Genomic DNA, 22,410 nt, shown 5'->3' on the forward strand with positions numbered 1-22,410 from the left:
GGATTTAGCTTAACTAATTTGTCATGCTATTTGTTTTCTGGACGTACACATATTATAATCATACACATCTCCCATCTGTGCCACGTTTCTGTCCAACTTTATAGCTTCCATCGACGTCTCAAACATGGCGACTCGTGTCATTCATGACATATGTGCAAAGACAGCTTCGATTGCCATGTAGAACTCTTCATTTGCTCGACATCACGTAACTAGTTGTATCCAATATCTTTTTGCCGCATATCGAGCAGATCCCTTTCTTGTAGGCACAACCTAAAGACGAGTTTATTTATGATTTCCTTGAAAACAACATAAATGAGCATACCATGACAATACTTGGCCTTATTCTGGGTGACTGGTTGCTTACAATCTTTACATTTGCCTTGATATGGCTTTTTGTCAGTGTCAGTGATGTTTACTGATTGGTTCAAAGAAGCAATTGGCTTGCCTGGAAACGATTCTTTGAAGTACCGGGACGAGATAAAAGCTTGTTTTCTCCGACTTTCCTGGTACCATCCTTGATGCTTGATGAACTAGCTGTAAATGGGTCGGGAGCGGCAACTTTAGACAGTTTCTATGGATATGATGAGACTAGGAAAGATTTAGAAAGAACAAAAAGACATACGGTTTCACACTTCTTGCAAACCATGATATAGGGCGCCTAATGGTGGACAAATGAGAGAGCGGACCTGGAGACAGGATGGGTGGTCGCCACACTCGATCGCTTTGTCAGCAGATCGGCAATCTCTAATGAATCTTGTTACCAAAAATCACCAAAACACATACGCCTTCATTTTCAACATCCAACTTGATCTCTGCACCCCCAGACAATGAAATAAATGCCTTATTCTTCAAAATATTGCGAAGGATGCTTTTACCCTTAATCCTGGTCGTGTCTTACTGTATGGGCACAGACTAGTCAGGAAACTTTGACCCCGCCATCAGGCTCTTATTGTTGAATTTTTCGCGCTTCTCTCGCGCACCCGACGTAAGTTTTGCTCATCACTAAACTTTCTACTCCAATTCTAAACTCAATTCCGTTGACATGGCATCCTTTACAAGAATCTGGGAGACGCGATCCTCTCTCCACAAAAGAGTTTCGCCTACACAATATCAACAGCATGCCGACGCGCTTTCCAACGGTTTCCTGATCCTTCAATCGCGATGAGGATAATACAAACTATGACAATTTTGTTCCACAAAGATGTGGGCCGACTACTAGATTGCTCAGCAACGGCTTTTTCTTTTTTCTTCTTTTTTTCTTCGTTGACGAGAGGAACAGTATAAAATGTTCAAAGATGAGGGGTGAATCCACCAGTTCAGGATGCCCCACCGAGTTACACATCGCAGACGCTACAGGATCTCTAACGATATCTTGATGGTCATATTAGACAAGTTAAATCCTGTCACATTATACAGGACTTGCCAGGTATGCTACAACTTTGTTTAGCCGAAACCACAAATACTTAATCGCAATTTAGGCATTTGACCGAGTATATGCCCTTGTCAAGGAGTATAAACATCTTTATTACAAGTTTCTCCTTGCCACCGTCGGCATGAAAGATGGAGCAGCATCCTATATAGGGCGTTCCCCTGTTATAAGACTTCAGGTCTTACAGAGCTATCAATCAGATTGGCCGAGGCTTATCTGGACAGACGAGCAAAAACTTCGTGTTCCCATTACTGCCACTCAAGTCGATGTGTCTGATGGGTTTTTGTACTACATCGGGATCCAATCATTGGACTTGGTGGAACTTCCCTCTTGCCGTACCAATCGTCCTCCGTCTCAGACACGTCACTTGAGATACAACACCAATCAATCGGACAGCGTGGCGATCGATACTTTACAATCACTCATTGTAACAGGCCAAGCTTACAGGTTTGCGATTATCTCATCTTAAATTATATATAATATAACAGAATTGTCTTCGTAGTGGCCCAGGTGGACAAATTAGTCTCCGTTTAAAAATTCGCAACCTCTGGAATTTCGACAAGCACCCCAAAGCTCAATCTGCTCATTACGATTGCTCCACGCATATCGCCCAGCCAACTTCGAATTTAGCTATTGTCATATCCGGAAACCGTGTTATCGTCAGTCTTGAATTCATTAACGGATTAACGAAGCATTTACTTCTGGACTGGTCTACATTGCAAGCTATGGTTAGTTGATTTTCATCTTTAAAGATGCAACATTTATTAACACCGGTTTTAGTGGCTTGAAGAGCAGGACGTGGTTTTCCTTGGCTCTTACTTTTTACTTGGGGTCAGAAAAATCCACAACAAGGTGTCCCTTTACCTCTACAACATATTTGACATGCGAAACGTGACTGTCGAACGCGAGTATGAATTACCACCAATTTGGGCCAAATGTAGTTTGCGTTTCGGGCGTAACTCTTCTCCTAGCACCGACACCTACGCTCCACCCAATGCTCTGTTTTACTCAGACCCCTCTGCGCGTGTCTTACTTTTGACAGCCAAGAAAACAGGATCCACTGGTAATGGCATGCACTGGCTGTTTATCAACGAATCCTTCTTCAGGCCGACCAGTCATGCCGACAGACGCTCAGTTCCATGGAGTTACTGGAGTCAATTTTGCCTTATCAAGGACTTCTTGACATTTTCCTCTATCGGTATCCCTCAGATTGTTGGAAGCCGTGTCATCTACCTTGAAAAAGACGTCTCCCACTCTACCCGCGGGCACGCACGATCTCGTTTGCATACCGTCGATTTTTCCCCCCACGCTGACATACTTACACCGCCCACTATGACCTGGACTTTCATCGGCAGAATGTCTCAACTTAGGCCAATTGAAACCCATCGCGAATTTCCAACTTCTACCACTAATGGACTGGCAGTTGACCAAATCCATGCCACAGAAGACAATATCGTTGTGCTACTGGTACGGTTATCTTCCCTTGTTTCTACATTATTTATAATTTCTATGTAGGAAAATCACGGCGATTTGAAACCAGTCAATGTTTTGACATTTGGAGTTCCTACTCCCCGTACCCTTCGCCACTGAACCACTGAACCACCGGGATCCTTCCCTCTAGACAGGGAAATTTCGGAATAAAAGGAAGTTCAATTTATTTCTAATTCTTATAACAGGCCAAATATACATCGAAGGACCCCTTTGTATTATTAACAATGCTCTCAACAGACTTTGGATTTTGATATCAACTACTACTCAGATACGATCCCGCGTATTGAATTGTCATGTATTCCTCTGTTACCGAATATTCTTTTTATATAGCAAACCAAACCAGACTGCGGTAGATACACCTCTTCACGCAATTGCGACGATAAAAATGAACCCCGTAAACACTGTCTAGCTAGTACTACTTCTGTATAACTCCACCTCCGATTCGCTCCATTTCAATTGTATCCATATTACCCATCGTCTTCTTTCCTTGTCATCCTCAGCTTCTCGAAAAACCTGCCAATTGCGTTTGGAAGATCCTAGCCTTTCCCTTTCCTCTATACTTTGTACCTCGAAACCATTCTCCAATACTTTCCGCAAAAAGGAATCAATGGTATATCTTCCTGTGTGTAATCCAACCACCAGATGTGCCCTCGATGTTGTTGTTCTCTTCAAGGTCGATTTCAAGGCGTGGGTAAAAATGGTGTGCAGTTCAGGATTCCAGAGGGTATCCGCTGCCATGATCACATCAAATTTCCTGTTTTCATGTAAAATTGGAGATGGATCTGTTCCCCATCCAAACGGGAGCACTTTGCATCGATCTGACGCGTTATTCGATTCGACGTTTTCAGCCAAAGTTTGAATCAAAAGTTTGTCGGGATAATCAGTCGAAGTGACCCTAACGTCGAAATATAACTTGGCTATCAAGATGCTTGGGAGCCCCGCAGACGCCCCGAGTTCCAAAACGCGTACAGGATCTTCGCGTGAAGACAAATGTATATGACTTTCTAGATCAAGGTCGTATATATGATCAGAAAGGTATACTGAGGAAGCCCAGATGGACGACGCATGTAGATCCCAATTGGCAGCGTCTGTATCGGGAGTTTTTAAAGAGATTGTGATGGGTTGGTGTACGTCTCCTGAGGACTTATTCGAGATTGAAGGAAGTTTAAACGTATAGCTAAACGGTGCACCTGTTGTTGTCAATGTGATAGGTTGGTAGTCGTACAGTGTTTGTAGAGAATCCGACAGAAAATCTTCTGCATCCATGACAAGATTAGAGTAGCTGTTGTGCTCTGCTGCGGCGAAGGATGAGCGATTACTTTCTGAAAAGGGATATTCAGGTGCAGAATAAACAGAAATAGAAGTACGTAGAAGCGCAGCCTTTTAACAGCAGTCGGAAGGGAACTTGCGACCACATTGTGATAGAAGGTGGATCAAGGTGCTAATTGGTGGATAAGATAAGGCTGTTAACGTTCGGTTGCTTTTCGGTAGATATATTTGGCGTTTTTTAAATTCCCTCACAAGTGTGCGTCAAACTTCGGAATCATGCGGGAATGATTGTTTTATGTTGTGGGTCCTGATAAGTCTGCCGTTCCATTCTATAATACAACAGTGTATCCACTTACTAAAACTTGAAGTTGACAACCAGGGACGTTGAAGTATAGTAGTACATTTGTTTTTGTAGAACCTAAGAATAAAACAAATATCATGGCCTGAAAACATTCAATCTACCATCCCATCCACATGTTGCCAAAATTCCCTCATCGTACAGCGACCACGAGCATCCTACCACAAATTCGGTGTGAGGGTCGTGTATGTGAAGTAGCTGTGGTCTTCCTGGAGTTGGCGTTGTGGTCCAACTGTTCAAGGTAATTCAGCCAAATAACCATGAATAAATAAATGACACCTACACTCGAGAAGTCATGTCATAGCTAGCTGTTGCAAGCACATCTGGACGGTGGGGACTCCATTGAACTTTACGAACGGCATATTCGTGTCCAAGTAATTGTGTCTCGCAAATTCCCCCAACCTGACCAACCTCTCCGGTATTGATCATTCGGCAATCCCAAATTTTGACACTCTTATCGACACCAGCACTTGCTAGAACCATTGAGCGATATTTGTTCCAGTCGATCGTTAAAACCTCTGTCCCCGATGCAGGAATAGTTAACACTGCGGCAGATACGGGGCTTGTAAATGTATTCGCATTTGGGCCCGTGTTAACGTAAGAAGGCGCACGAAGATCAAAAATCTTAACGGTGCCATCAGTTGAGCAAGTAGACAAAAGGTCTGGTTGGTGGGGTGAAAACAAAGCTTGGTAAACGCATGCTTGATGAGCTTTAAGTGTTGCAATAGATCTAGCTCGGTCGGGAGTCCACTATTCAAAAAGAATTGTTCAACGATAGCACAACAGATCAGGATGTGACATACCAATTTTACGGTTCCCTCCCATGATGCCGACGCAAACGTATCCTTTTTGAGGTTAGACCAATCCACAGAGAATACTTCACGAGTATGCTCTTGCCACGCACGGATAGGGAGATCCTGAACGATGTCAAACAAAATCGCGCGTGTATTAACAAGACACCAACATTGAGCATAACATCCCACAATCTTATAGAACCGTCTCCTGAACCGGTCACCAATTGGTTTTCGTGTATTTCAGACCAAGCTACATCATATAGTCCATCTTGAGTCTCGTATCTGACGCCTTAGACGTTCAGTCAGAGAAATGCGAGATAAACAGCTTAACAGCGCACTGTTTATCAAGATTGAGACTCGAAGGTCCGCCAGGGTTTGGTTTAGCAGAGACGAGATGCAATCGACCGTTTCCGACAAGTCCAAAATTAGCAGACGATGCGAGTGCGAGTCTAGTAGGGTGAAATGGCGACCAAGCGACTGAATAGTGGGCAAAACCTGGGGTGTGCAGAATACCAGGTTGGTGAGGACCGTTCATTGTGAATCGTGATGACGGTAGCCAAAAAGCCGAGCACGGACTAAAAAGGGGGTAATTGCCGACCCTCTGTACTCTACACTCATAGTCACATGCGAGTATCCGTCCCCGGCATCCCACAAGCTATCCTCGATGCAAAACCTATCTACTCTGTAAAATCCATCAAAGAGGCTACTGAAAGACTGTCAGAATTTCTAGGCATTGGGAATGTTACTGTTTTGACTGGCGCTGGGGTCAGTGTTGACTCCGGCATTCGGGCGTACCGCGGCGACGATGGTCGGTACATGAACCCCAATTACAAGTGAGCTGGGATATATTTTCACCAGACCATACTTGCTTGGGTTGACTGAGTGTTCTCGAAGGCCAATATTTTGGCATGAACTGGTAGACCCTTCCGAAAAGGGACATGCATTCAGGTGATCCTCAGGCTCCTTTCTTCAAGAGCGCTTCATTCGTCTTATCGTTTCATATACAACGTGCCGTAGACAAAGATATTGGTAAAAACACATATCCTCCCTCCCCGCTGCACTTTGATGAATACTCCGTAGGCTTCGGTCTTATTTAGGATACCCCCCAGTTCGCGACGCGCAACCCAATACTACCCACTTTGCCCTTGCCGCTTTGCAGCACACATCTCACGTCTCACGTCTCATCACACAGGTAAGGCATATATATTGATTTAATTCGTTTATTCTCCTCTTTCTTATAGTATGCTCGTTTAAATTAGAACGTGGACGGCCTTCACCATAAAGCTCTCCGTAAAGCGGCCACAACTCATTGGGATTCTATGCGGATACAGGAAAATATTTTAGAGCTCCATGGAACACTACATGTAAAACAAAGCTACTTTCCGATGCGCTACAATCTGCTCACGATGATTGTAAGCATGTGCATTGTAACCGTGGTCATGTCGTAGATCGCAACACATTTCAAGACAGGCTTTCAGCAGCAAATCCCAGGTGGTATGAATATGCAGAAGAATTAGAGCGCACGGGGATGCAACCGAGAACAAATCCAGACGGCGACGTGAGTAAAAGAAATTGTTCTTGGACCTTTAAATGTGTTAATGATATCAGGTTGCTGTAGAACAACTCGGCATCTCGTACAGTGATTTCATAGTACCCAATTGTCCGGACTGTCTCTTTGAAGGCCATCAAAATTCGGTGGTAAGCCTCTTCATTCACCAATTTTACACTGGAAACATAGAATGATATCACGAATAGTTGAAACCGGAAGTGATCTTCTTTGGAGAATCCATTCCGAAAGCGGTTAAAGACCGGTCGTATGTTGGCCTCCAGATTATGCGGAAGCAGCGAACTGATGAGGTCTTAGATATCATGACATTGAAACTTGTGATAAATTGCTCCTCATGGGTACTACTTTAGCGACATACTCCGCTTTCAGGTTTGTGGATGTCATACAATCATTTTTTCAGAGCTTTGACATAAATTCTCTTCCTAGGTTGCTGAAACATGCACTTGAGCTGAACAAACGTGTTATGCTTCTGAACATGGGACCCTCTCGCGCTGATGGTCTTCCAGGTATAGTAAAGTTGGATATACCAAGTGGTGCCGTCATGAGAGACGTCGCTAGAAACGTTATGTCAGTTTCATAATTTTGCCTGCCTGCCTACCAAGAGTCGGCTCTTATCAATCTAATTACAGCGGGAGTCGGGCAACTGAAGATCCGATTGTCTCTGAGATGTTGCAGAGTGGTGTTGTAAACCCACCATCAACGAATGATGATGATCGTTCTCCGAGAGCGGCTGGTTAAATGGTTTACACTTTGGTATAACAGATAGCTTTGCGATGATGGATAGTAATATATTTACACTGTAGTACAAGGGATCGTATATTGTGTCGTTAATAGCCTTTCAAGTAGGCATGTTGATACAAAATGAGTGCTGAATAATGAGAACGATAACAAATTGTAAAGAGGAAGAGATGCTAAAATTGCGGAAAGATATCTGTAGATTATGGTTGGGCAACTTAATGAGATCGAGAAAGCATGGAAAGGGCGTGGGCGGCCTCCTGATCTCTAAGATCCGCAACAACGCGGCCAAGTCCACTAGGGCGTGGCGAATACTGCAACATTCCATAGCTCTGGTTTTCACTATCGCTGTCGCTGTATTGGTCTTCGTTGACGTCGATGTCGACGGGGTGACCATGTAGAGGAGGAACAAACTGAGGTAGCTTAAGCTGCGCCCAACTCCATTTCTGCCATTGACACAATGTGACTGCCTCGGTTTGCGGGGTGCATCCCGGATGATAGCGGTAGATATATTCCTCCAGGACATTCTCAGAGGGCATCACGTAAATGGTGGGCGGGGGAGAAAGCGGCGGTAGCTTTGGTGTGTATGAGGTCTCCGTTGCGGGTGAACCTCTGGAATCTTCGCTGTCGGATAACTCCACTAGGGGCGGCGTTTGCACCCTTCGGAGTTCAGGTTCTGCTTCATGGTCTTTGAGAGATGCCTTGATGGACGAGGCCGTCTTCAACGGACTAGAGCCAATTCTCCGCTGGGGTGAGGTTAGATCAATGCATAAGCTAGGCGCTTGATATGAACGACCACAAGCTCACTGAAGGGGATCCGATCTGCTTCTGCTTCTTCTTCTTCATCCTCAAGCACCTCGAGCGGTGATTAAACCAGTGGTGAGTGTCGTAGGCACTCTTCGAAGAAAGTTTAATCTGTTTTGTGCATAATGTGCACTCCACCAAAGAAGGGCTCAACAGGGTGACGAGTGGGTCGTCCAAAAGCCTTTTTCTTCTAGCCTGTTCCCCCGGGCTTGGAACCGGATTCGTAGATAGAGTCCTGGAAGACATTCGCGTGTTCTTTATAGTCAAGGGGTTCGGTAAGTGCTAACGATCTGGTGGTAATGAGAAGGAAAATTCAATCCAAGGTGTAGATTCAAAAGGTGGGGAAAGAAGGCATGTCAGAACGAGTCATATATGGAGACCGCGCAGCGAGCACACACACAAATACACGCGTACACACACAGCTGCGGGAGAAAGAGGGGAAGGTTCTGACACGTTCCCTAGAAGAATGACTCGTAAGCAGCACATAGATGGAGAGAAGGGAAATAATGAACAAGGAAAAATATACAAGATAGCTCTAGGCTTTTGATGTTTGAAAGTGGCTGGAAGACGAGAAAAGGGTTCTCCGCACAGTGGTTATGTTATTGAATGGCAATATATATATAAGGGAGTGATTTGTGAACAGATTGGCAACGAGTTCTCAAGGACAACAGCGCTGAAAGTAGGAGACTCCGCCGTGATGATTATGTTTGTATCTGCGTTGTCGAAGCCCTAGAAAGCCAAATGAAAATGGAGTAAACGGCAACATCCGCATATGTCCACTGATTCAGGCGCCTCGAAGCGGTGACCGTAAAATACCACAATGACTTCGGCGGGCGTAAACCTGTGTCTGTAGGTTTTTATCAGCAATGACGTTATTCAACCCGCCAGCATAGGAGAGGGATCTGTTAGGTTACTTCAGAATATATGCACAAAACAGTTGCAAGTCCCGATGCAAGCCAAAATCATATATATCAATTGAAGTGACAAAGGAAAGAAGAAGATAAGAAATAGAAGGGTGTTGTTACAAAATGTCATGTGAGGGAAAATGTCCCGGGAGTTCGACATTGATTTAAGATTTGTCCTTCAAACTCTCCTTGAAGCCGCGGACAAAGGAATGAAATGGAAGCATAAACCAGCCCAGGATAGAGCTGGGAGGTTCAATGTCGGGAGGGATGTATGCAGATGTCCTTGGGCGTGCCGAGGCCCGTGTTTCTTCGTCTAAGGCAACCTCAGAATCCTGACGGGGACGCTTGATACCCGAGGCCGAGCCTAAAGCAGCGTCTACGGCCAAACTGCCGTCCGTAGATGTTGAAGAATGAGGGGGCCTTGAGAAACGAGAGGGAAATGCGATAGAATTGATGTTATCGCTCCTAGAAACAGGCACGGATCTATCGGGAATAAAAAATGTAAGCATGTTTAAAATGTTGAAAGTTGAAGAGATTGAACATGATTCTTACTTGGTACACTTTTCCTTATGTTCATCCCAGCATGTAAGATTGAAGTCTCCTTCTCCTTCGAGGGGAACAGTGCCACCACAGAAAGCACAATCAATCTTGTGAGGGGTAAACGATTTGACCTGCTTGTCGTTCACAATGAGTAATTTTCGCTTTGCTGCAGCGACCCGGTTACTCGGGCTATCATTATATTAAAGAATGAAAGCTAGTGAGAAAGGAAAACGACATACATAGCGTCAGAGCACCTAATCTTATGCTTCACCCAATTGCCAGTGGCGTACGGCTGTGTTGGAGAAAGGTCGATCCATTTATGGCATTTATTACAACATGCTCGGTGCTTCTCGAGTTCACTAATCTGCTTATCTGCTTCAAGGTATTCTTTCCTGTCAGCCTCGCTGGGACGACGAGCAGCCATCGGGTCGAAGGCAGGGGACAGTATGGTGGTCGCAACAGCCTCTTCAACATCGGGGGACGCATCCGCACGTTCAGGGGTCGTCCTGCGCTCCGTTACATAAATTGGTGAAGGGAGGAAAGATCGGAAAGAGTGCTTACGGAATAGCTTCAGCTGCCTTTTTATCACAGCGTGCTCTATGGATCTCCCAAGGCCGGACAGCGTAAGTTTGTTTGCGACCAAGGTTTACAACCTTGTTGCATATTATACATTCTGCGGAGTGCGGTTCTAACTTTCCGCACTCGGCTTGGTTCTTAAAATATTCAATACGTTCGCTTTCGTTGCGTCGCGTCTTAGTAGTGCTGACGGTAGAATCAGCGATGGAGATTGAGTCATCGAAGTCATCTTCTGCTGCCATAGCTTTCCTGCCAAATAATTAAATTTAGAAGAAAAAAGTATGAGCAGCACATACCCTTTCGACTTTGGCTTCCTAATAGACTCGGGTTTCTTGAAAACACCAAGTTCGTCGGATGGTTGGTTGGTTTCATTAGGTGAGCTGGCAGCAGGTGTTCCTGAGCACGATCCCGGGGCTGTCTTGGCCTTGGGTTGTTTGACAGATCGTACAGATTCGTTTGAATCGCGTCTGGCGCGCGATGGTTTCTTTGCGGATACCGAAGCTTTATGGTCTTTCTCGGAGTGTTCCATAACATTGTCGATTGGAGACTCTACAGCGGCCATGGACGATTTCTTGACCTTAGGTGGCTTGATAGACTCCTCAGAGTCGCGTCGAGCTCGTTTGGGGGAGGGCCCGGGAAGACTAATGACGCGTGAAAATGGAGCACAGCAGAGCAGAAGGAGTGAAGCATCATACCTGACATCGACTTTCTTTGGACCCTTACTTGCAGAAACAGGAGTCTGCTAAAGTACGTCGTATTCGGGAATTTCATTAACGACATGGATTACACACCTTTTTGACTTTGGCATCAGGGCTACTCGGCGTCTTCATGGGAGAAGGCGTACGTTTGGGGGAGAGGATTGTCTCGGAGTCACTGTCAGATCTGATAATATATGTCGGTGGTTACGGAATTTGCAATTGCAAGCGGAGGAAATGAACAAACTCGTTAGTAGAGAGTGTGCGCTTGCGCTGTCACGTATGCATGTAAGGATCAGAAGAACAAGCAATAAAGAAGATCAACAAACCTTCTTCCTTTCCAAATAAGTGACTCTGTGCTTGATCTGTGGCACGCTGTAGAGGACAATGAACAATGTGATGCAATAAGCAAACATATCCCACAATGGGAATTTCGATTTATATGTACCGTTCTGGCGAAGATAATTGGCTTTCCATAATAATCAAGAAGAAACTTGAAGAAATAAAAAGGAATGTGGTTTACAGTATTCAAAGGAAATGAATGGAAAGTCAGTAGCAGACCGTCGTAGGTTTGAGCTGAGGGATGGAGGGAGACCTTGTCTCTCAGGATTATGTCGCCAAGGCCCAACAACAACAATACACAATAAACATTATAACTCCGATAGCACTGATGTCTAACAACGCGTCAATTGACGCGTCAGGGTCGCGTGTCATTATAGCGCGTACATCTAATAGGCTATTATTAGCAAGCCGGCGCAAATTACGAATGTACGTTTAACATGCAATCAGCACGAGATATATGGTAAGATAGTCATGATGCTGATAGCTAAATAGTACATTGGATCGTAATGAATCATATGGTCATAAAGTCGCTCGTCAGTTTCGTAGTTGGTCGTTATACAGAAGGCTAATATAGCCTCTGGTGGAAAAGGTTCAAACATAGCTACCCGATGCGGGGGAATAGTAGTAATGTGGTTGAGTGTGATGCACATCGGATTCAGGATATGTGCGGTGAATCGACGGATACGCAGTTGACGCTTGCATAGAATGATTAGAGAATGGTTGAGGCGAGAAGAAATATGGTGTATGAGAAGCAGATGTGTAAATTGGTTGTATCGAGTGGTGTTCAGCCGGAAATGATTGCCACTGGCCCGGTTGTTGATCCCGAGGGTGAGAAGATGAAGCCACTGGAGGCTGAACGATATCCGATTTGTATTCATTGGTATCCAAGGAGAGTGAAGGTTCTGTCATTGAAATATTGGTAAATGAAGAACGCCATGATCTAGGATGTATGTACCTTTACCTCCGCTCTCGGCATTGCGATGGGGGCATTCTGCGGCCTTTCCCTCACGAGAGCACGTTTGACACCCTCGCTCTACGCAATCGCAACCTTTCTTCACACAGGATGCACACGGTCTGGATCGTTGGCATGAAATGAACGCTTGGATGCAAAAGACACACTAGCCTACCTATCGCCATTACATCGGATTTTGTCCCGTCTGTTAAAAGATAAGTTCAGAAAGGTATGTTATAGTGATAATATTTACCTGCAACTCATACACGCCTAACATTCTCCATCAGTTTATGAGACTGCAACAGATTAAATGACTCACAGCTTTAACCCTGGTTCCGTGACCCCTACCTTTCCTTGGGACAATGACGCACGGCTTGGAGCTTTCAATGCAGTACCTACACGGCCTCGTATCCTCGCAACGTTTCTTGTTGTCTCTGCATCCCTCGCAACGAAGTTTAACGAGCTTGGGTCCACGTCCTACGTGTATGCACTCTTCACTTCGGGCAATGCACCTAGAACATGGCCGTTGATCGTCACACTGATAAGTCGAGGAGTCGTGTTTACCCATAAAATCTTATATCATTGGGAAAAAATCGAATACCTTCTTATTATCCCTGCGGCAACTGGAACACGCCAGCTTTGCGCGATCTCCGCCTCGCGATGTTCGATTCAAAGGAGGCTCTGGCAAATTCAGGGGTCTCTGTCCCGATATGGATGTACTATTAGTGCCATAGCACTCCAACTTCATCTCTAGACATCGCCGACACGGTGGACTGCCTTCGCATCGAACTCTTGCGCGTCTGCATGAATCACAGCCTTCGGTGCACTCTTCCGCCGCATACCCCTTTTTCGCGCATCCTCCGCAGGGTCTAATATAGAACGGGCATCAGTATCGATAAACCGAGCGGGCAAATAAAACAAGGTACCGACGTACCTTGCGCCATCACAGCGAATCTTATCACGCCTACAATCATTGGACGGACGTCAGTACCCATGTAATAAACATACGCGTCGCATTTTATTGAGTATCGATGTTCCGGGATAACATACCTACAACTGGCGCACGCCTAGTATATGTGCAAGAATGAAGAACACTGTCAGATCCACAGCGCCTCGAGTTAATCAACAAATTAGACACGCCTTGGACGCTCTCTTTGGCCAGACCGATGCAGCGTTGTCGGAAATCGGGTCAGAGAGATGCGAGCTCATCGTGACATCGGAATCAGTGTTCAAGGGTATGGATGCTCGGCTTTACCCGTCCGCCCCTCTTTTTACTTACATAACAAGACACGATAACTCGAGGCTTCGAGGTAGAAGGGATAGAGATATCAGATAAACGCACTTTTTCATTGGAAAAAAATAGATGCTAACAATAAAAAGTAAAAATACAGTTGGATGATCCGCAGGTATAAGACACCATATAACAATGGAATAATGTAACGAGAGTGAGATCCCATCCTACGATATGGGGAAACAGGGAAAAGAGATATTTATGTCGAAGGGTAACCAACCACGTTGCGCGCAACGAGACAAGCGAAGGAATATAATAACACAGAGACCAACCGTAGTTTTATGTAGCAGTGTAGACAGCGATGTAGTTTATTCGCCATTTCGCGACTATAAAAAGTAAGTATTAGCCGGGAAGATTATTAGGAGGTTCACCAGGAATCAATCTTACATTGGAAGTTGGTAGCATTCGCAACTGCTTCCCCACATGTCCCAGGGCATCCTGATGTAGGATATGTAGCACCGGCGAAATCTCCGCAAATTGAAGTGTTTATCACTAGATTGTGCTCAAAGAAGTGGGAAGCAATATCGCAGGAGGAGGATGGGAAGTTTGCCGCGGGAACACCCCAGGATGCAGGATTGGGATTCTTGGAGGTGATATCGGCAGGGATGTTGCCACGAGAGAAACGCCAGATTTTGATACCTGTGTTATCCCACAGATGGGCAAACACGCCACCACCAGCAACGTTGAAGTTATGACCGTAGCTTTGGGGGTCGGTATCGGAAAAGCTGCATCCGATGTTGCTCTCTCCACTACTAACACATTCCGTGTGGAGGATGTTTGAGGTCGCCTCAGTTTGACTGAGCTTGGAAGGCAATGAACAGCCTGCGGAGGTGTGCAGGCTCATTTGATTGGTAAGCTGATTATGGACTCCTTCCAAGACGTCGATTTCCCCTGGAAATGAAATAAATTAAATGAAACGCACGACGCACGAGGAAACGCACCTGCAGATGGCCAGTTGGGGCCAAACGACCAATATGCAGGCCAAACGCTGCACCCGTGAGGCATAGTGAAGAAATCGGCAATGAACAGCCCGTTGCTATACGACTTTTTGGAGAAGATGCGAACCCTGGACACATAATTAAGAAACAAAAAAGACAGAGGCACCTAATTTTAGAACTCACGAATCCCTTCTACCGTTCACAGGGACAGTCGAGTAATCATCAACAGCGAGGACTGCTGCACCATCCTGCTGCACATAGGCTAAACCTTTGTTGATAGCGTTCTCTCGCGTCTGGTAGTTGACATTGCCATGCGTAGGATCTTCTCCAGAAAAGAACTCCCAATCACTGTTTAGAGAGTTGGTTCAGATATGCGTTTTTAAGGGTTAGATGTCTACGTACTTCAAGAAGGAGTTGCCCTGATAAAAGTCCTGTAGTTTGAAAGGTTGCGGTTGACAGGATCCAGTGTTATTGCGACTTTGAAGTTTGCGAGCATGGCCCAAATGTCGAGCACGTAGAGAGGGTTCGCTGAACTTGCCGGCAAGTACATTGAAGGGGAGAGCGAAGAGAAATAAAAGTAGCGACCAATTCTTCATCATGGTTGAAAGGTTTAGAGAGGTTGTAATAGCGAGATTGAGGGCGCTAGGCCACAAATTAGTATAGGAGGACGAATGGGTAAGGAGAAAGCATCGACCGAGATGTCTTGTATAAATAGGGAGTCCGGACAAAGCGTGAATCATGCGCGGTGACAGAGATGACCCTATTGATATTCGCAAGAAAGATATTCAATGCGGGGAAGGCACCCAGGCCACAGGCAAGAATATTTGAGTGGCTACAGCGGGTGATTGTCAAGCATGGCCGGAAAATGGACAGGCCACGGAGCTGTATCTAGGGAAGGACCGACGGCATGGCCCAAGACAACTTGGACGATCGAGAAAAAATTCCCTGCAAGTAAAGAATTCTTTTGTGTGGGCTCGAACAGGGTGCAAACGACTTTTGCCATGGCTGGCGGTTGTCAACGAGCAAGGTTTATTTCTGGACAATGCGGAGATGAGTCGAAACTTAGCCCCGTTTACAGACGTGAGCCTTCTGTGTCTTTGGCGAAAGGACGTTTCATTGGAGACTGGGACCATGCTCGGTGAGGCTTTCAAGGCAGTACACACTGTTAACGCCAAGTGACGAGCTTTAACTTTGCGCCTAACAAAGGCCACTCGCTTACGTACACATTTGACGTCATGCCCACCACGAACCAAGCGCGCCATCGTCGCGAGCTTACCTCCAACATCGATATGCCAGTCTCCCGTACCATTCTCGACCAAATCAAGAGGCTCATACCACCTCTGGACGGAACTTTGCACAAGGGCCAGTCCGGTTAGTCGATCATTCCACCCCAGAGAAACCCAGAAACAGGCTCAGATAATCAATGTATGGGCCTCTAGGCCGCGTTGGCGTTTTAGGTGGTGCGTTAGAGTAAGTATGTCGCAAGTCACAATGCGGATCCAAGCACTCAATTAATTGATCCCGTAGCTATACAGGGGCCCCGTACTTCGCTGCGATTTCAGCTCTCCGATTTGTACTCATCCGCCATGACGTTTCTCTGACACTGGCCTGTACGACTGACTATCTTCGCTAGGGTGCCGATTTATCCCATGTGATATGCTCTCCTACTGCAGCTGGTGCAATCAAGTCGTACTCCCCAGATTTGATTGTTCATCCTATTTTGAATGAAGCTTCGTGGGTCATACCTAGGTCCATGACCTGTAGTTGGAGATCTGACTTCCTTCAGATCCTCAGAGGACGTTAAACCTGAATTGAAATCCATACTATCACGACTACATGTCCTCATTGTTGGTCCTGGACTAGGAAGGGAGCCTTACATGCAAACATTCGCCAAGATGGCTGTTTCAATAGCCAGAGAGCAAGGCATGTTCATCGTGCTCGATGCTGACGGGCTATACATGATAGGGAAAGACAGATCCGTCATACAGGGTTATCGACGAGCCGTTGTCACGCCCAATGTGGTCGAATTCAAACGGCTGAGCGAACAGGTCGGAATTGACCCCGACACCCCGAGTGACAAGCGATCTGCTCTGGTATCAAGGAAGCTGGGGGGTGTGACTGTCTTGCAGAAAGGGCCTCAAGATATGATTTCCACTGATTCTACAGGGGAAGAGGCCGACCTACCTTCCAGTCAGCTGAAGGACGCCGACGCTCAATTTGAGCAAGCTAAAGAAACCGTCTTTGTAGACATAGAGGGCGGTTTGAAGAGATGCGGTGGGCAAGGTGACGTACTGAGTGGGACAGTTGGAACTTTCATGGCGTGGGGGAAATGTTATGAAGATGGTGCCTTTGGGTGGGTTACCTTTTCAACACCAGGATATCATTTCTAATCCCAATTCACCTGTCTATCTGTTATAGTGATCACAGTTTACCTACATCTCGCATTCCATTACTCGCCGCTGTCGGTGGTAGTATGGTTACGCGGACAGCCAGTCGTATCGCGTTTGCTAAAAACGGGAGAAGTCTAGTGACGGAAGACATGCTTCCAGAGATCGGGAAAGCCTTTTCCCAGGTTTTCGACGAGAAAAAAACAGAAGGAAAACTGTAAAATACTGCTGAGATGTCTATGTGTATTTAAAGTTGCTATGGTCCGTTGTGAACTAGAAATCACCCCTAACTAATAACGGGCGCCTGTTCACGGATTAAACAATAAATCAATGACCGCATCGGTCGTAGGAACCAATTGCCCAATTGGGGTCAGATGACATCAACAATACTGCCAACAGCATGTTTTTCAAAACCTTCACACAAACCTCCACATCATTGTTAGTGTTTTTCATAGCTCTCAACAAATTTCATCATGTTTGGAGAGTCTAGTCATTCTGAGACAGTGCAACTTCCTAAATGGAGGCGCCTGTGCGCGCAGAAACAAAAATCACTGCATGATTCAGTCCCAAGTGATTGGTTCATCCCCAGACTGCCTCTACAAGGACACCCAAACGTCCTTGACGTGCCGGAAAAGTGCGGTCTGCTCACGGAAAGAGAGTTAATGATTACGGAAACCACCGACGTGGGCCTGATTCTTGCAAAGCTTCGTGCGGCGGAATGGAGCAGTGTCGAGACGACGACAGCGTTCTACAAACGCGCGGTGCTTGCTCATCAGCTTGTTGGTCACCTCTTTCTCCCAATATCACATCATACCTATGTGATTTATAATTGATTTACGGAACCTGATTAATCTATTTAGACGAACTGTCTTACTGAGATATTCGTGGACAGTGCTTTAGAGAGGGCGCGGCACCTCGATGATGTTCTGAGGAACACGGGAAAACCTGTGGGACCTCTCCATGGTCTTCCAGTGTCGCTGAAAGGTGATTTCTTGAAGGAACTCCAATATTTCTTAGACCCAATGATGCTCATCATCTCCAAGATCAATTCACAATGAAAGGACTCGAGACAGTAATGGGTATGAAATGGCTTCGGCATCAAGAATGTTTCTAATTCTGATTGCATTTTTCTGTTCCAGGATACGTATCTGGCATCGGAAAATACGCCGACAAGGATAGTGTCATAGTTGAAATACTGTACCGTTGCGGGGCCGTTCCGTTTGTACGGACAAATGTTCCCCAAACTTTAATGGTGCAATCAACTTATCTCTAAACAAGCGACACCTGTGCTTATTTCACACCCAATCTATATAGTGGGGTGAAACGTTTAATAATGTATTTGGCAGAACATTGAATCCGTACAATCGCTCTTTGACTCCAGGAGGATCATCAGGGGGAGAGGGAGCGCTACTGGCCATGAAGGGTAGCCCTCTCGGAGTAGGAACAGATATCGGCGGGTTAGGATTCAAAAATACCGAATCTGAGAACACTAAAAGTACTAATAAAATTGTTTAGCTCACTCCGCATTCCATCTGCATTCTGCGGTCTGTATACCCTTCGACCTTCTTACGCCAGACTGCCCTACTATGGCGCTGCGAATGCGCTCAACGGACAAGAATCCATATCCTCTGTGCTCGGTCCCATGGCAAACTCACTGTCTGGCCTCAAGGAATTCATGACTGCTATCATAGGAGCCAAGCCATGGGACCTTGATCCTGTCAATATCCGGAAGCCATGGAACGAAGAAGAGTGGAATTTGAGCGAGCATGGTGGCATCGGGGGCCACCTATGCTTTGCTATTATGTGGGACAACGGTGTCGTCAGACCACACCCACCGTTGATCAGGGCGATGCAAATGACCAAGGAAGCGCTGGAGAAGGCTGGACATCGTGGTAAGTGACATTTCTAAGCTTTTAACAATTGCACTGACAATGATCCTCCCCATTCACCAGTTATCGATTGGGAGTGCCACAGGCATATTGAAATTTACAAAAATGCGGTATGATTGAACTTCTTCCAAGTCATGCAATCATGGCACAATGTTGTCTAATCTTGCAGTGGGTTACCTTTTGCACAGGAAACCATCTTCGTAGCGGATGGAAGCCACGACTACATGACTGAATGTGAAAAGTCTGGCGAACCTCTCATTCGCACAATGGTGCCTTCAGAAGATGAAGAGGCGGCGGTGGGGTACGAGTTTGAACCGCCATACCCATTCGTCAAAGCGCTTGTAGGAGATTCACCAGAACACCTTAAAGCATATGAGGTATGCAAAATTATACTGACATTGCATCCCAGAATTTTGAACATATATATATTAAGCTTTGGAAACTGCACGAAGAGAAGCGCGAATTGCGAAAATCCCATCTAGACCACTGGCAAAGTACTGTCAGCCGAACAGGTACAGGACGTCCTGTCGACGCCATCATTTCCCCGGCAGTGGCATACACCGCGGTTCCTCACGGTTTGAACACGTATTTCACTTTTTTTTTAAATAAGATAAAATGTCGCATACTAATGTGTCTTTAATTAGAGATTCCTTCTATACGACACTGTGTAATGCTATGGACTACACCACATCAGTTTTCCCTGTTACTAGGGTCGATCCCAAAGTGGACATACCGAAAGAACCTCACGAGTTTTATAACCATGAAGATGAGGCTATTTACAAACTATGTATGTGCGAATCAATTCATCACTCTCTTATGGTTGACATTATGATAGACCGAACGGATCTTTTTGACGGTTGTCCCGTTGGACTTCAACTCATTGGAAAAACTCTGGAGGAGGAAGCTGTGATGAGAATGACTTTCATTGTTGATGACGCTCTCAAGCAGTCAATAGTGGGATGAGCTGAATAGCTTCCTGCCCGATATTCAATTTCAGAAGAGACTGCGCCAATTTTTGAGTAATGAAACGCAATTTATATCCCGCACACTTTGAATTCACAATACCCTTTCTTTTAATCTAAGGAATATATTAGTAAACTGCTCTTGGGATCCTATGGATGGTTGTAACGTGGCACAGTTTACTAGAAAGAAACTTCAGCCAATGCGAAGCCCAGTATCGAACAGAAGACTCACGGTGATGACGGTGGGCTCATCGCGCCCCAAGAACTCCTTAAGCTTGCTGATTTCCAAGGCGACTTCGATCAAGCTTTTAAGGCCATCTGCGGCGGGTTCACTGAGGGCAGCGGCTCCGGCCTCGGGGCCAAGATAGCGTTCCACATACATACGTACAGTGGCCCCCTGGCTTCCAGTTCCACTCAACCTGAAGACAACGCGGGAGCCATCGGAGAAAGTGATAACCTGGCCCTGGTTCTTCGAGACGGAGTGATCGATAGGGTCCTTGTATTCAAAGTCATACAGTCCGGAAACAGTGTACTTGGTGGAGGTTGACGCAGAGGTATGTACGGTGTTGTTGAGGGACCCGGATTTCAGTGCATCGTTCAAATGCGCAACGAGAGCGTTCGCGCCTTCTGAAGGTACCTCCTCATAGTCATAGCGGCTGAAAAACGAACGTCCATAAATGGAGTAAAATTCGTTTAACAAATCATTGATTCCGATCAGCTTGTTGGGAGAGTCCCGGTTTGCTGCTGCAAGAATGTTTAACCAGGCTAGAAAAAGGCGCCCATCAGTGACATCTTCTTTTTGAATAGAATAAATGACACACCAACAACTGCCCATATTCCATCCTTCTCGCGGATATGATCAGAACCGGTACCAAACGATTCCTCACCACAGATAGAGAGGCGTCCAGCATCCATGAGGTTACCAAAGAATTTCCACCCTAAATCGTTCAGAAAGATGCTCTCTCATAAGTAGAACATGAGCTTACCAGTTGGCACTTCGAAAATCTCTAATCCCTTCTTCTTAGCGACCAAGTCAATGGCTTTACTAGTAGGCATGCTCCGGGCCAATCCTTTCACTCCACCTTTCTTAAAGTAAGGAATTGTATCTGCCCAGTGAGCGATAATAGCAACTGAATCGGAGGGTGTCACGAAGGCACCCTTTCCATAGATCATGTTCCTGTCGCCGTCGCCATCGCTAGCTGCTCCAAAAGCTATGTTTTCCTTTTCAACAACTTCTACTAGACTGTGGGCGTAGGTCAAATTGGGGTCGGGGTGACCTCCTCCGAAATCAGGGGATGGTACGCAGTTTTGAATAGACGATTCCGGCAATCCAAAGTTTTCAACAAGCAGTGCGCGGGCGTATGGTCCGGTGACACCGTGCAAGCCGTCGAAAAGAACGCGAAAGTCGGATCTGTGTTCATCAAGGAACTTCTTGATCAAAGGGAAATCGAAGATGGACTCAAGCAGAGTGATGTAATCGGCAACAGAGTCAATGATTGACACCTTGGTAGGTCCATAAGTGAATTCTCCGATTTTAGAGAGATCGACCTGTAGATAAGATAAACAATGTCACGACGGATGGTTCTAAACAGGGGCTAAAAGAAACTGACGGGAGGAGCCTCAAGAATTTTGTAGCTCTTGATGGTCTTTGTCTTTTCGTAGATTTGATTAGTGACATTCTCGGGAGCAGGACCACCGTTTGACACGTTGTATTTGATGCCAAAATCTGCGTTGGGGCCTCCTGGATTGTGACTGGCGGTGAGCAAAATACCACCAGTAGCCTTGTACTTCCTGATTATGTTTGAGGCAGCAGGGGTAGACAGAATGGCATCCTTGCCGACAATAAATTTGCTGACACCGTTTGCGGATCCAATTTTCAGGATGGTTTGCACAGTCTCCGGTGAGAAATAGCGGCCATCTCCGCCAATGACGAGAGTAGATCCTTGGACGGCAATGGAGTCAAAAATAGCTTGGATGAAGTTTTCGGTGTAGTGCTGTCAATCTGATATGAGCTAAGAGCATATAGAGGGGACCTTGACCTACCTCTTGCTGGAAGACCTTGACGCTACAGGCAAACGGCTGAGTACGGATCTCCATCTTATCAGTGAGACGGTTAGTTACTCACCGTTTCCTGAGTCCAGATGTACCCGGTTTTTGTCCATCGAAGGGCTTGGTTGGGATTTCCTGTACTTGAGCAGCCATTGCAGGGATAGTGATGGTGGTTGAGGGATAAACTGAAAAACAGGTCAACTCGGAGGTCCCCTGTATCGATGTCCAATATATGATGTCAGATATAATCACGTGACCGTTCCGCATTCGATGCCTCCCCTTCGTTTTTGAGGTTTGCACTGTGGCAGATTGATCATTACACCAATAATTTCAATCGCAAAATATATCCTGGGCACGTTTGTTTATTACGACGCTGAGCTACCTCATTGGTTGTTTGGATCCCACTGTTTTCATTCACTACTAAACCAATAAACGCA

The 22,410-nt window shown here is 45.8% G+C and overlaps 10 protein-coding genes across 10 annotated transcripts; 4 read left to right on the top strand and 6 right to left on the bottom strand.

Annotated features, from left to right (window-relative positions):
* Window positions 1-187: 187 nt before the first annotated feature.
* Window positions 188-646, bottom strand: JR316_0007993 (Cysteine-rich PDZ-binding protein; the record flags this gene model as incomplete). The annotated part of the gene is made up of 4 exons (XM_047893713.1): window positions 188-270; window positions 323-389; window positions 446-571; window positions 623-646. 4 exons carry the CDS (start codon window positions 644-646, stop codon window positions 188-190), a joined length of 300 nt encoding a protein of 99 aa, XP_047747028.1.
* Window positions 647-1,321: 675 nt separating this feature from the next.
* Window positions 1,322-3,019, top strand: JR316_0007994 (uncharacterized protein; the record flags this gene model as incomplete). Its single annotated transcript, XM_047893714.1, has 5 exons — window positions 1,322-1,426; window positions 1,479-1,876; window positions 1,932-2,157; window positions 2,210-2,896; window positions 2,945-3,019. The coding sequence occupies 5 exons, from the start codon at window positions 1,322-1,324 to the stop codon at window positions 3,017-3,019; spliced, it is 1,491 nt and encodes a 496-aa protein (XP_047747029.1).
* Window positions 3,020-3,325: 306 nt separating this feature from the next.
* On the bottom strand, window positions 3,326-5,876 carry JR316_0007995 (Peroxisomal targeting signal 2 receptor; the record flags this gene model as incomplete). The annotated part of the gene is made up of 6 exons (XM_047893715.1): window positions 3,326-4,242; window positions 4,652-4,779; window positions 4,831-5,297; window positions 5,351-5,464; window positions 5,512-5,623; window positions 5,680-5,876. 6 exons carry the CDS (start codon window positions 5,874-5,876, stop codon window positions 3,326-3,328), a joined length of 1,935 nt encoding a protein of 644 aa, XP_047747030.1.
* An 89-nt stretch (window positions 5,877-5,965) lies between these two features.
* On the top strand, window positions 5,966-7,646 carry JR316_0007996 (NAD-dependent protein deacylase SIR4; the record flags this gene model as incomplete). Its single annotated transcript, XM_047893716.1, has 9 exons — window positions 5,966-6,174; window positions 6,422-6,533; window positions 6,601-6,705; window positions 6,759-6,899; window positions 6,950-7,039; window positions 7,097-7,155; window positions 7,206-7,277; window positions 7,335-7,475; window positions 7,538-7,646. 9 exons carry the CDS (start codon window positions 5,966-5,968, stop codon window positions 7,644-7,646), a joined length of 1,038 nt encoding a protein of 345 aa, XP_047747031.1.
* Window positions 7,647-7,861: 215 nt separating this feature from the next.
* Window positions 7,862-8,693, bottom strand: JR316_0007997 (uncharacterized protein; the record flags this gene model as incomplete). The annotated part of the gene is made up of 2 exons (XM_047893717.1): window positions 7,862-8,389; window positions 8,451-8,693. The coding sequence occupies 2 exons, from the start codon at window positions 8,691-8,693 to the stop codon at window positions 7,862-7,864; spliced, it is 771 nt and encodes a 256-aa protein (XP_047747032.1).
* An 823-nt stretch (window positions 8,694-9,516) lies between these two features.
* Window positions 9,517-11,298, bottom strand: JR316_0007998 (uncharacterized protein; the record flags this gene model as incomplete). Its single annotated transcript, XM_047893718.1, has 7 exons — window positions 9,517-9,835; window positions 9,905-10,081; window positions 10,132-10,398; window positions 10,454-10,717; window positions 10,765-11,109; window positions 11,164-11,207; window positions 11,260-11,298. 7 exons carry the CDS (start codon window positions 11,296-11,298, stop codon window positions 9,517-9,519), a joined length of 1,455 nt encoding a protein of 484 aa, XP_047747033.1.
* Window positions 11,299-13,207: 1,909 nt separating this feature from the next.
* On the bottom strand, window positions 13,208-15,285 carry JR316_0007999 (putative endo-1,3(4)-beta-glucanase; the record flags this gene model as incomplete). The annotated part of the gene is made up of 6 exons (XM_047893719.1): window positions 13,208-13,326; window positions 13,392-13,421; window positions 14,136-14,639; window positions 14,690-14,814; window positions 14,870-15,034; window positions 15,089-15,285. The coding sequence occupies 6 exons, from the start codon at window positions 15,283-15,285 to the stop codon at window positions 13,208-13,210; spliced, it is 1,140 nt and encodes a 379-aa protein (XP_047747034.1).
* A 636-nt stretch (window positions 15,286-15,921) lies between these two features.
* On the top strand, window positions 15,922-17,294 carry JR316_0008000 (ATP-dependent (S)-NAD(P)H-hydrate dehydratase; the record flags this gene model as incomplete). Its single annotated transcript, XM_047893720.1, has 6 exons — window positions 15,922-16,057; window positions 16,126-16,156; window positions 16,214-16,259; window positions 16,320-16,420; window positions 16,473-17,039; window positions 17,114-17,294. 6 exons carry the CDS (start codon window positions 15,922-15,924, stop codon window positions 17,292-17,294), a joined length of 1,062 nt encoding a protein of 353 aa, XP_047747035.1.
* Window positions 17,295-17,546: 252 nt separating this feature from the next.
* JR316_0008001 (Acetamidase) lies at window positions 17,547-19,925 on the top strand (the record flags this gene model as incomplete). The annotated part of the gene is made up of 11 exons (XM_047893721.1): window positions 17,547-17,852; window positions 17,934-18,057; window positions 18,117-18,152; window positions 18,213-18,325; window positions 18,388-18,530; window positions 18,589-18,965; window positions 19,026-19,072; window positions 19,151-19,339; window positions 19,396-19,547; window positions 19,607-19,749; window positions 19,798-19,925. 11 exons carry the CDS (start codon window positions 17,547-17,549, stop codon window positions 19,923-19,925), a joined length of 1,758 nt encoding a protein of 585 aa, XP_047747036.1.
* Window positions 19,926-20,117: 192 nt separating this feature from the next.
* Window positions 20,118-22,126, bottom strand: JR316_0008002 (Phosphoglucomutase; the record flags this gene model as incomplete). The annotated part of the gene is made up of 6 exons (XM_047893722.1): window positions 20,118-20,689; window positions 20,746-20,862; window positions 20,911-21,472; window positions 21,535-21,918; window positions 21,968-21,989; window positions 22,050-22,126. 6 exons carry the CDS (start codon window positions 22,124-22,126, stop codon window positions 20,118-20,120), a joined length of 1,734 nt encoding a protein of 577 aa, XP_047747037.1.
* Window positions 22,127-22,410: the final 284 nt, after the last annotated feature.

The sequence above is a fragment of the Psilocybe cubensis genome, chromosome 7 (genome assembly GCF_017499595.1).
Source record: "Psilocybe cubensis strain MGC-MH-2018 chromosome 7, whole genome shotgun sequence".
NCBI classification, from domain to species: domain Eukaryota; kingdom Fungi; phylum Basidiomycota; class Agaricomycetes; order Agaricales; family Agrocybaceae; genus Psilocybe; species Psilocybe cubensis.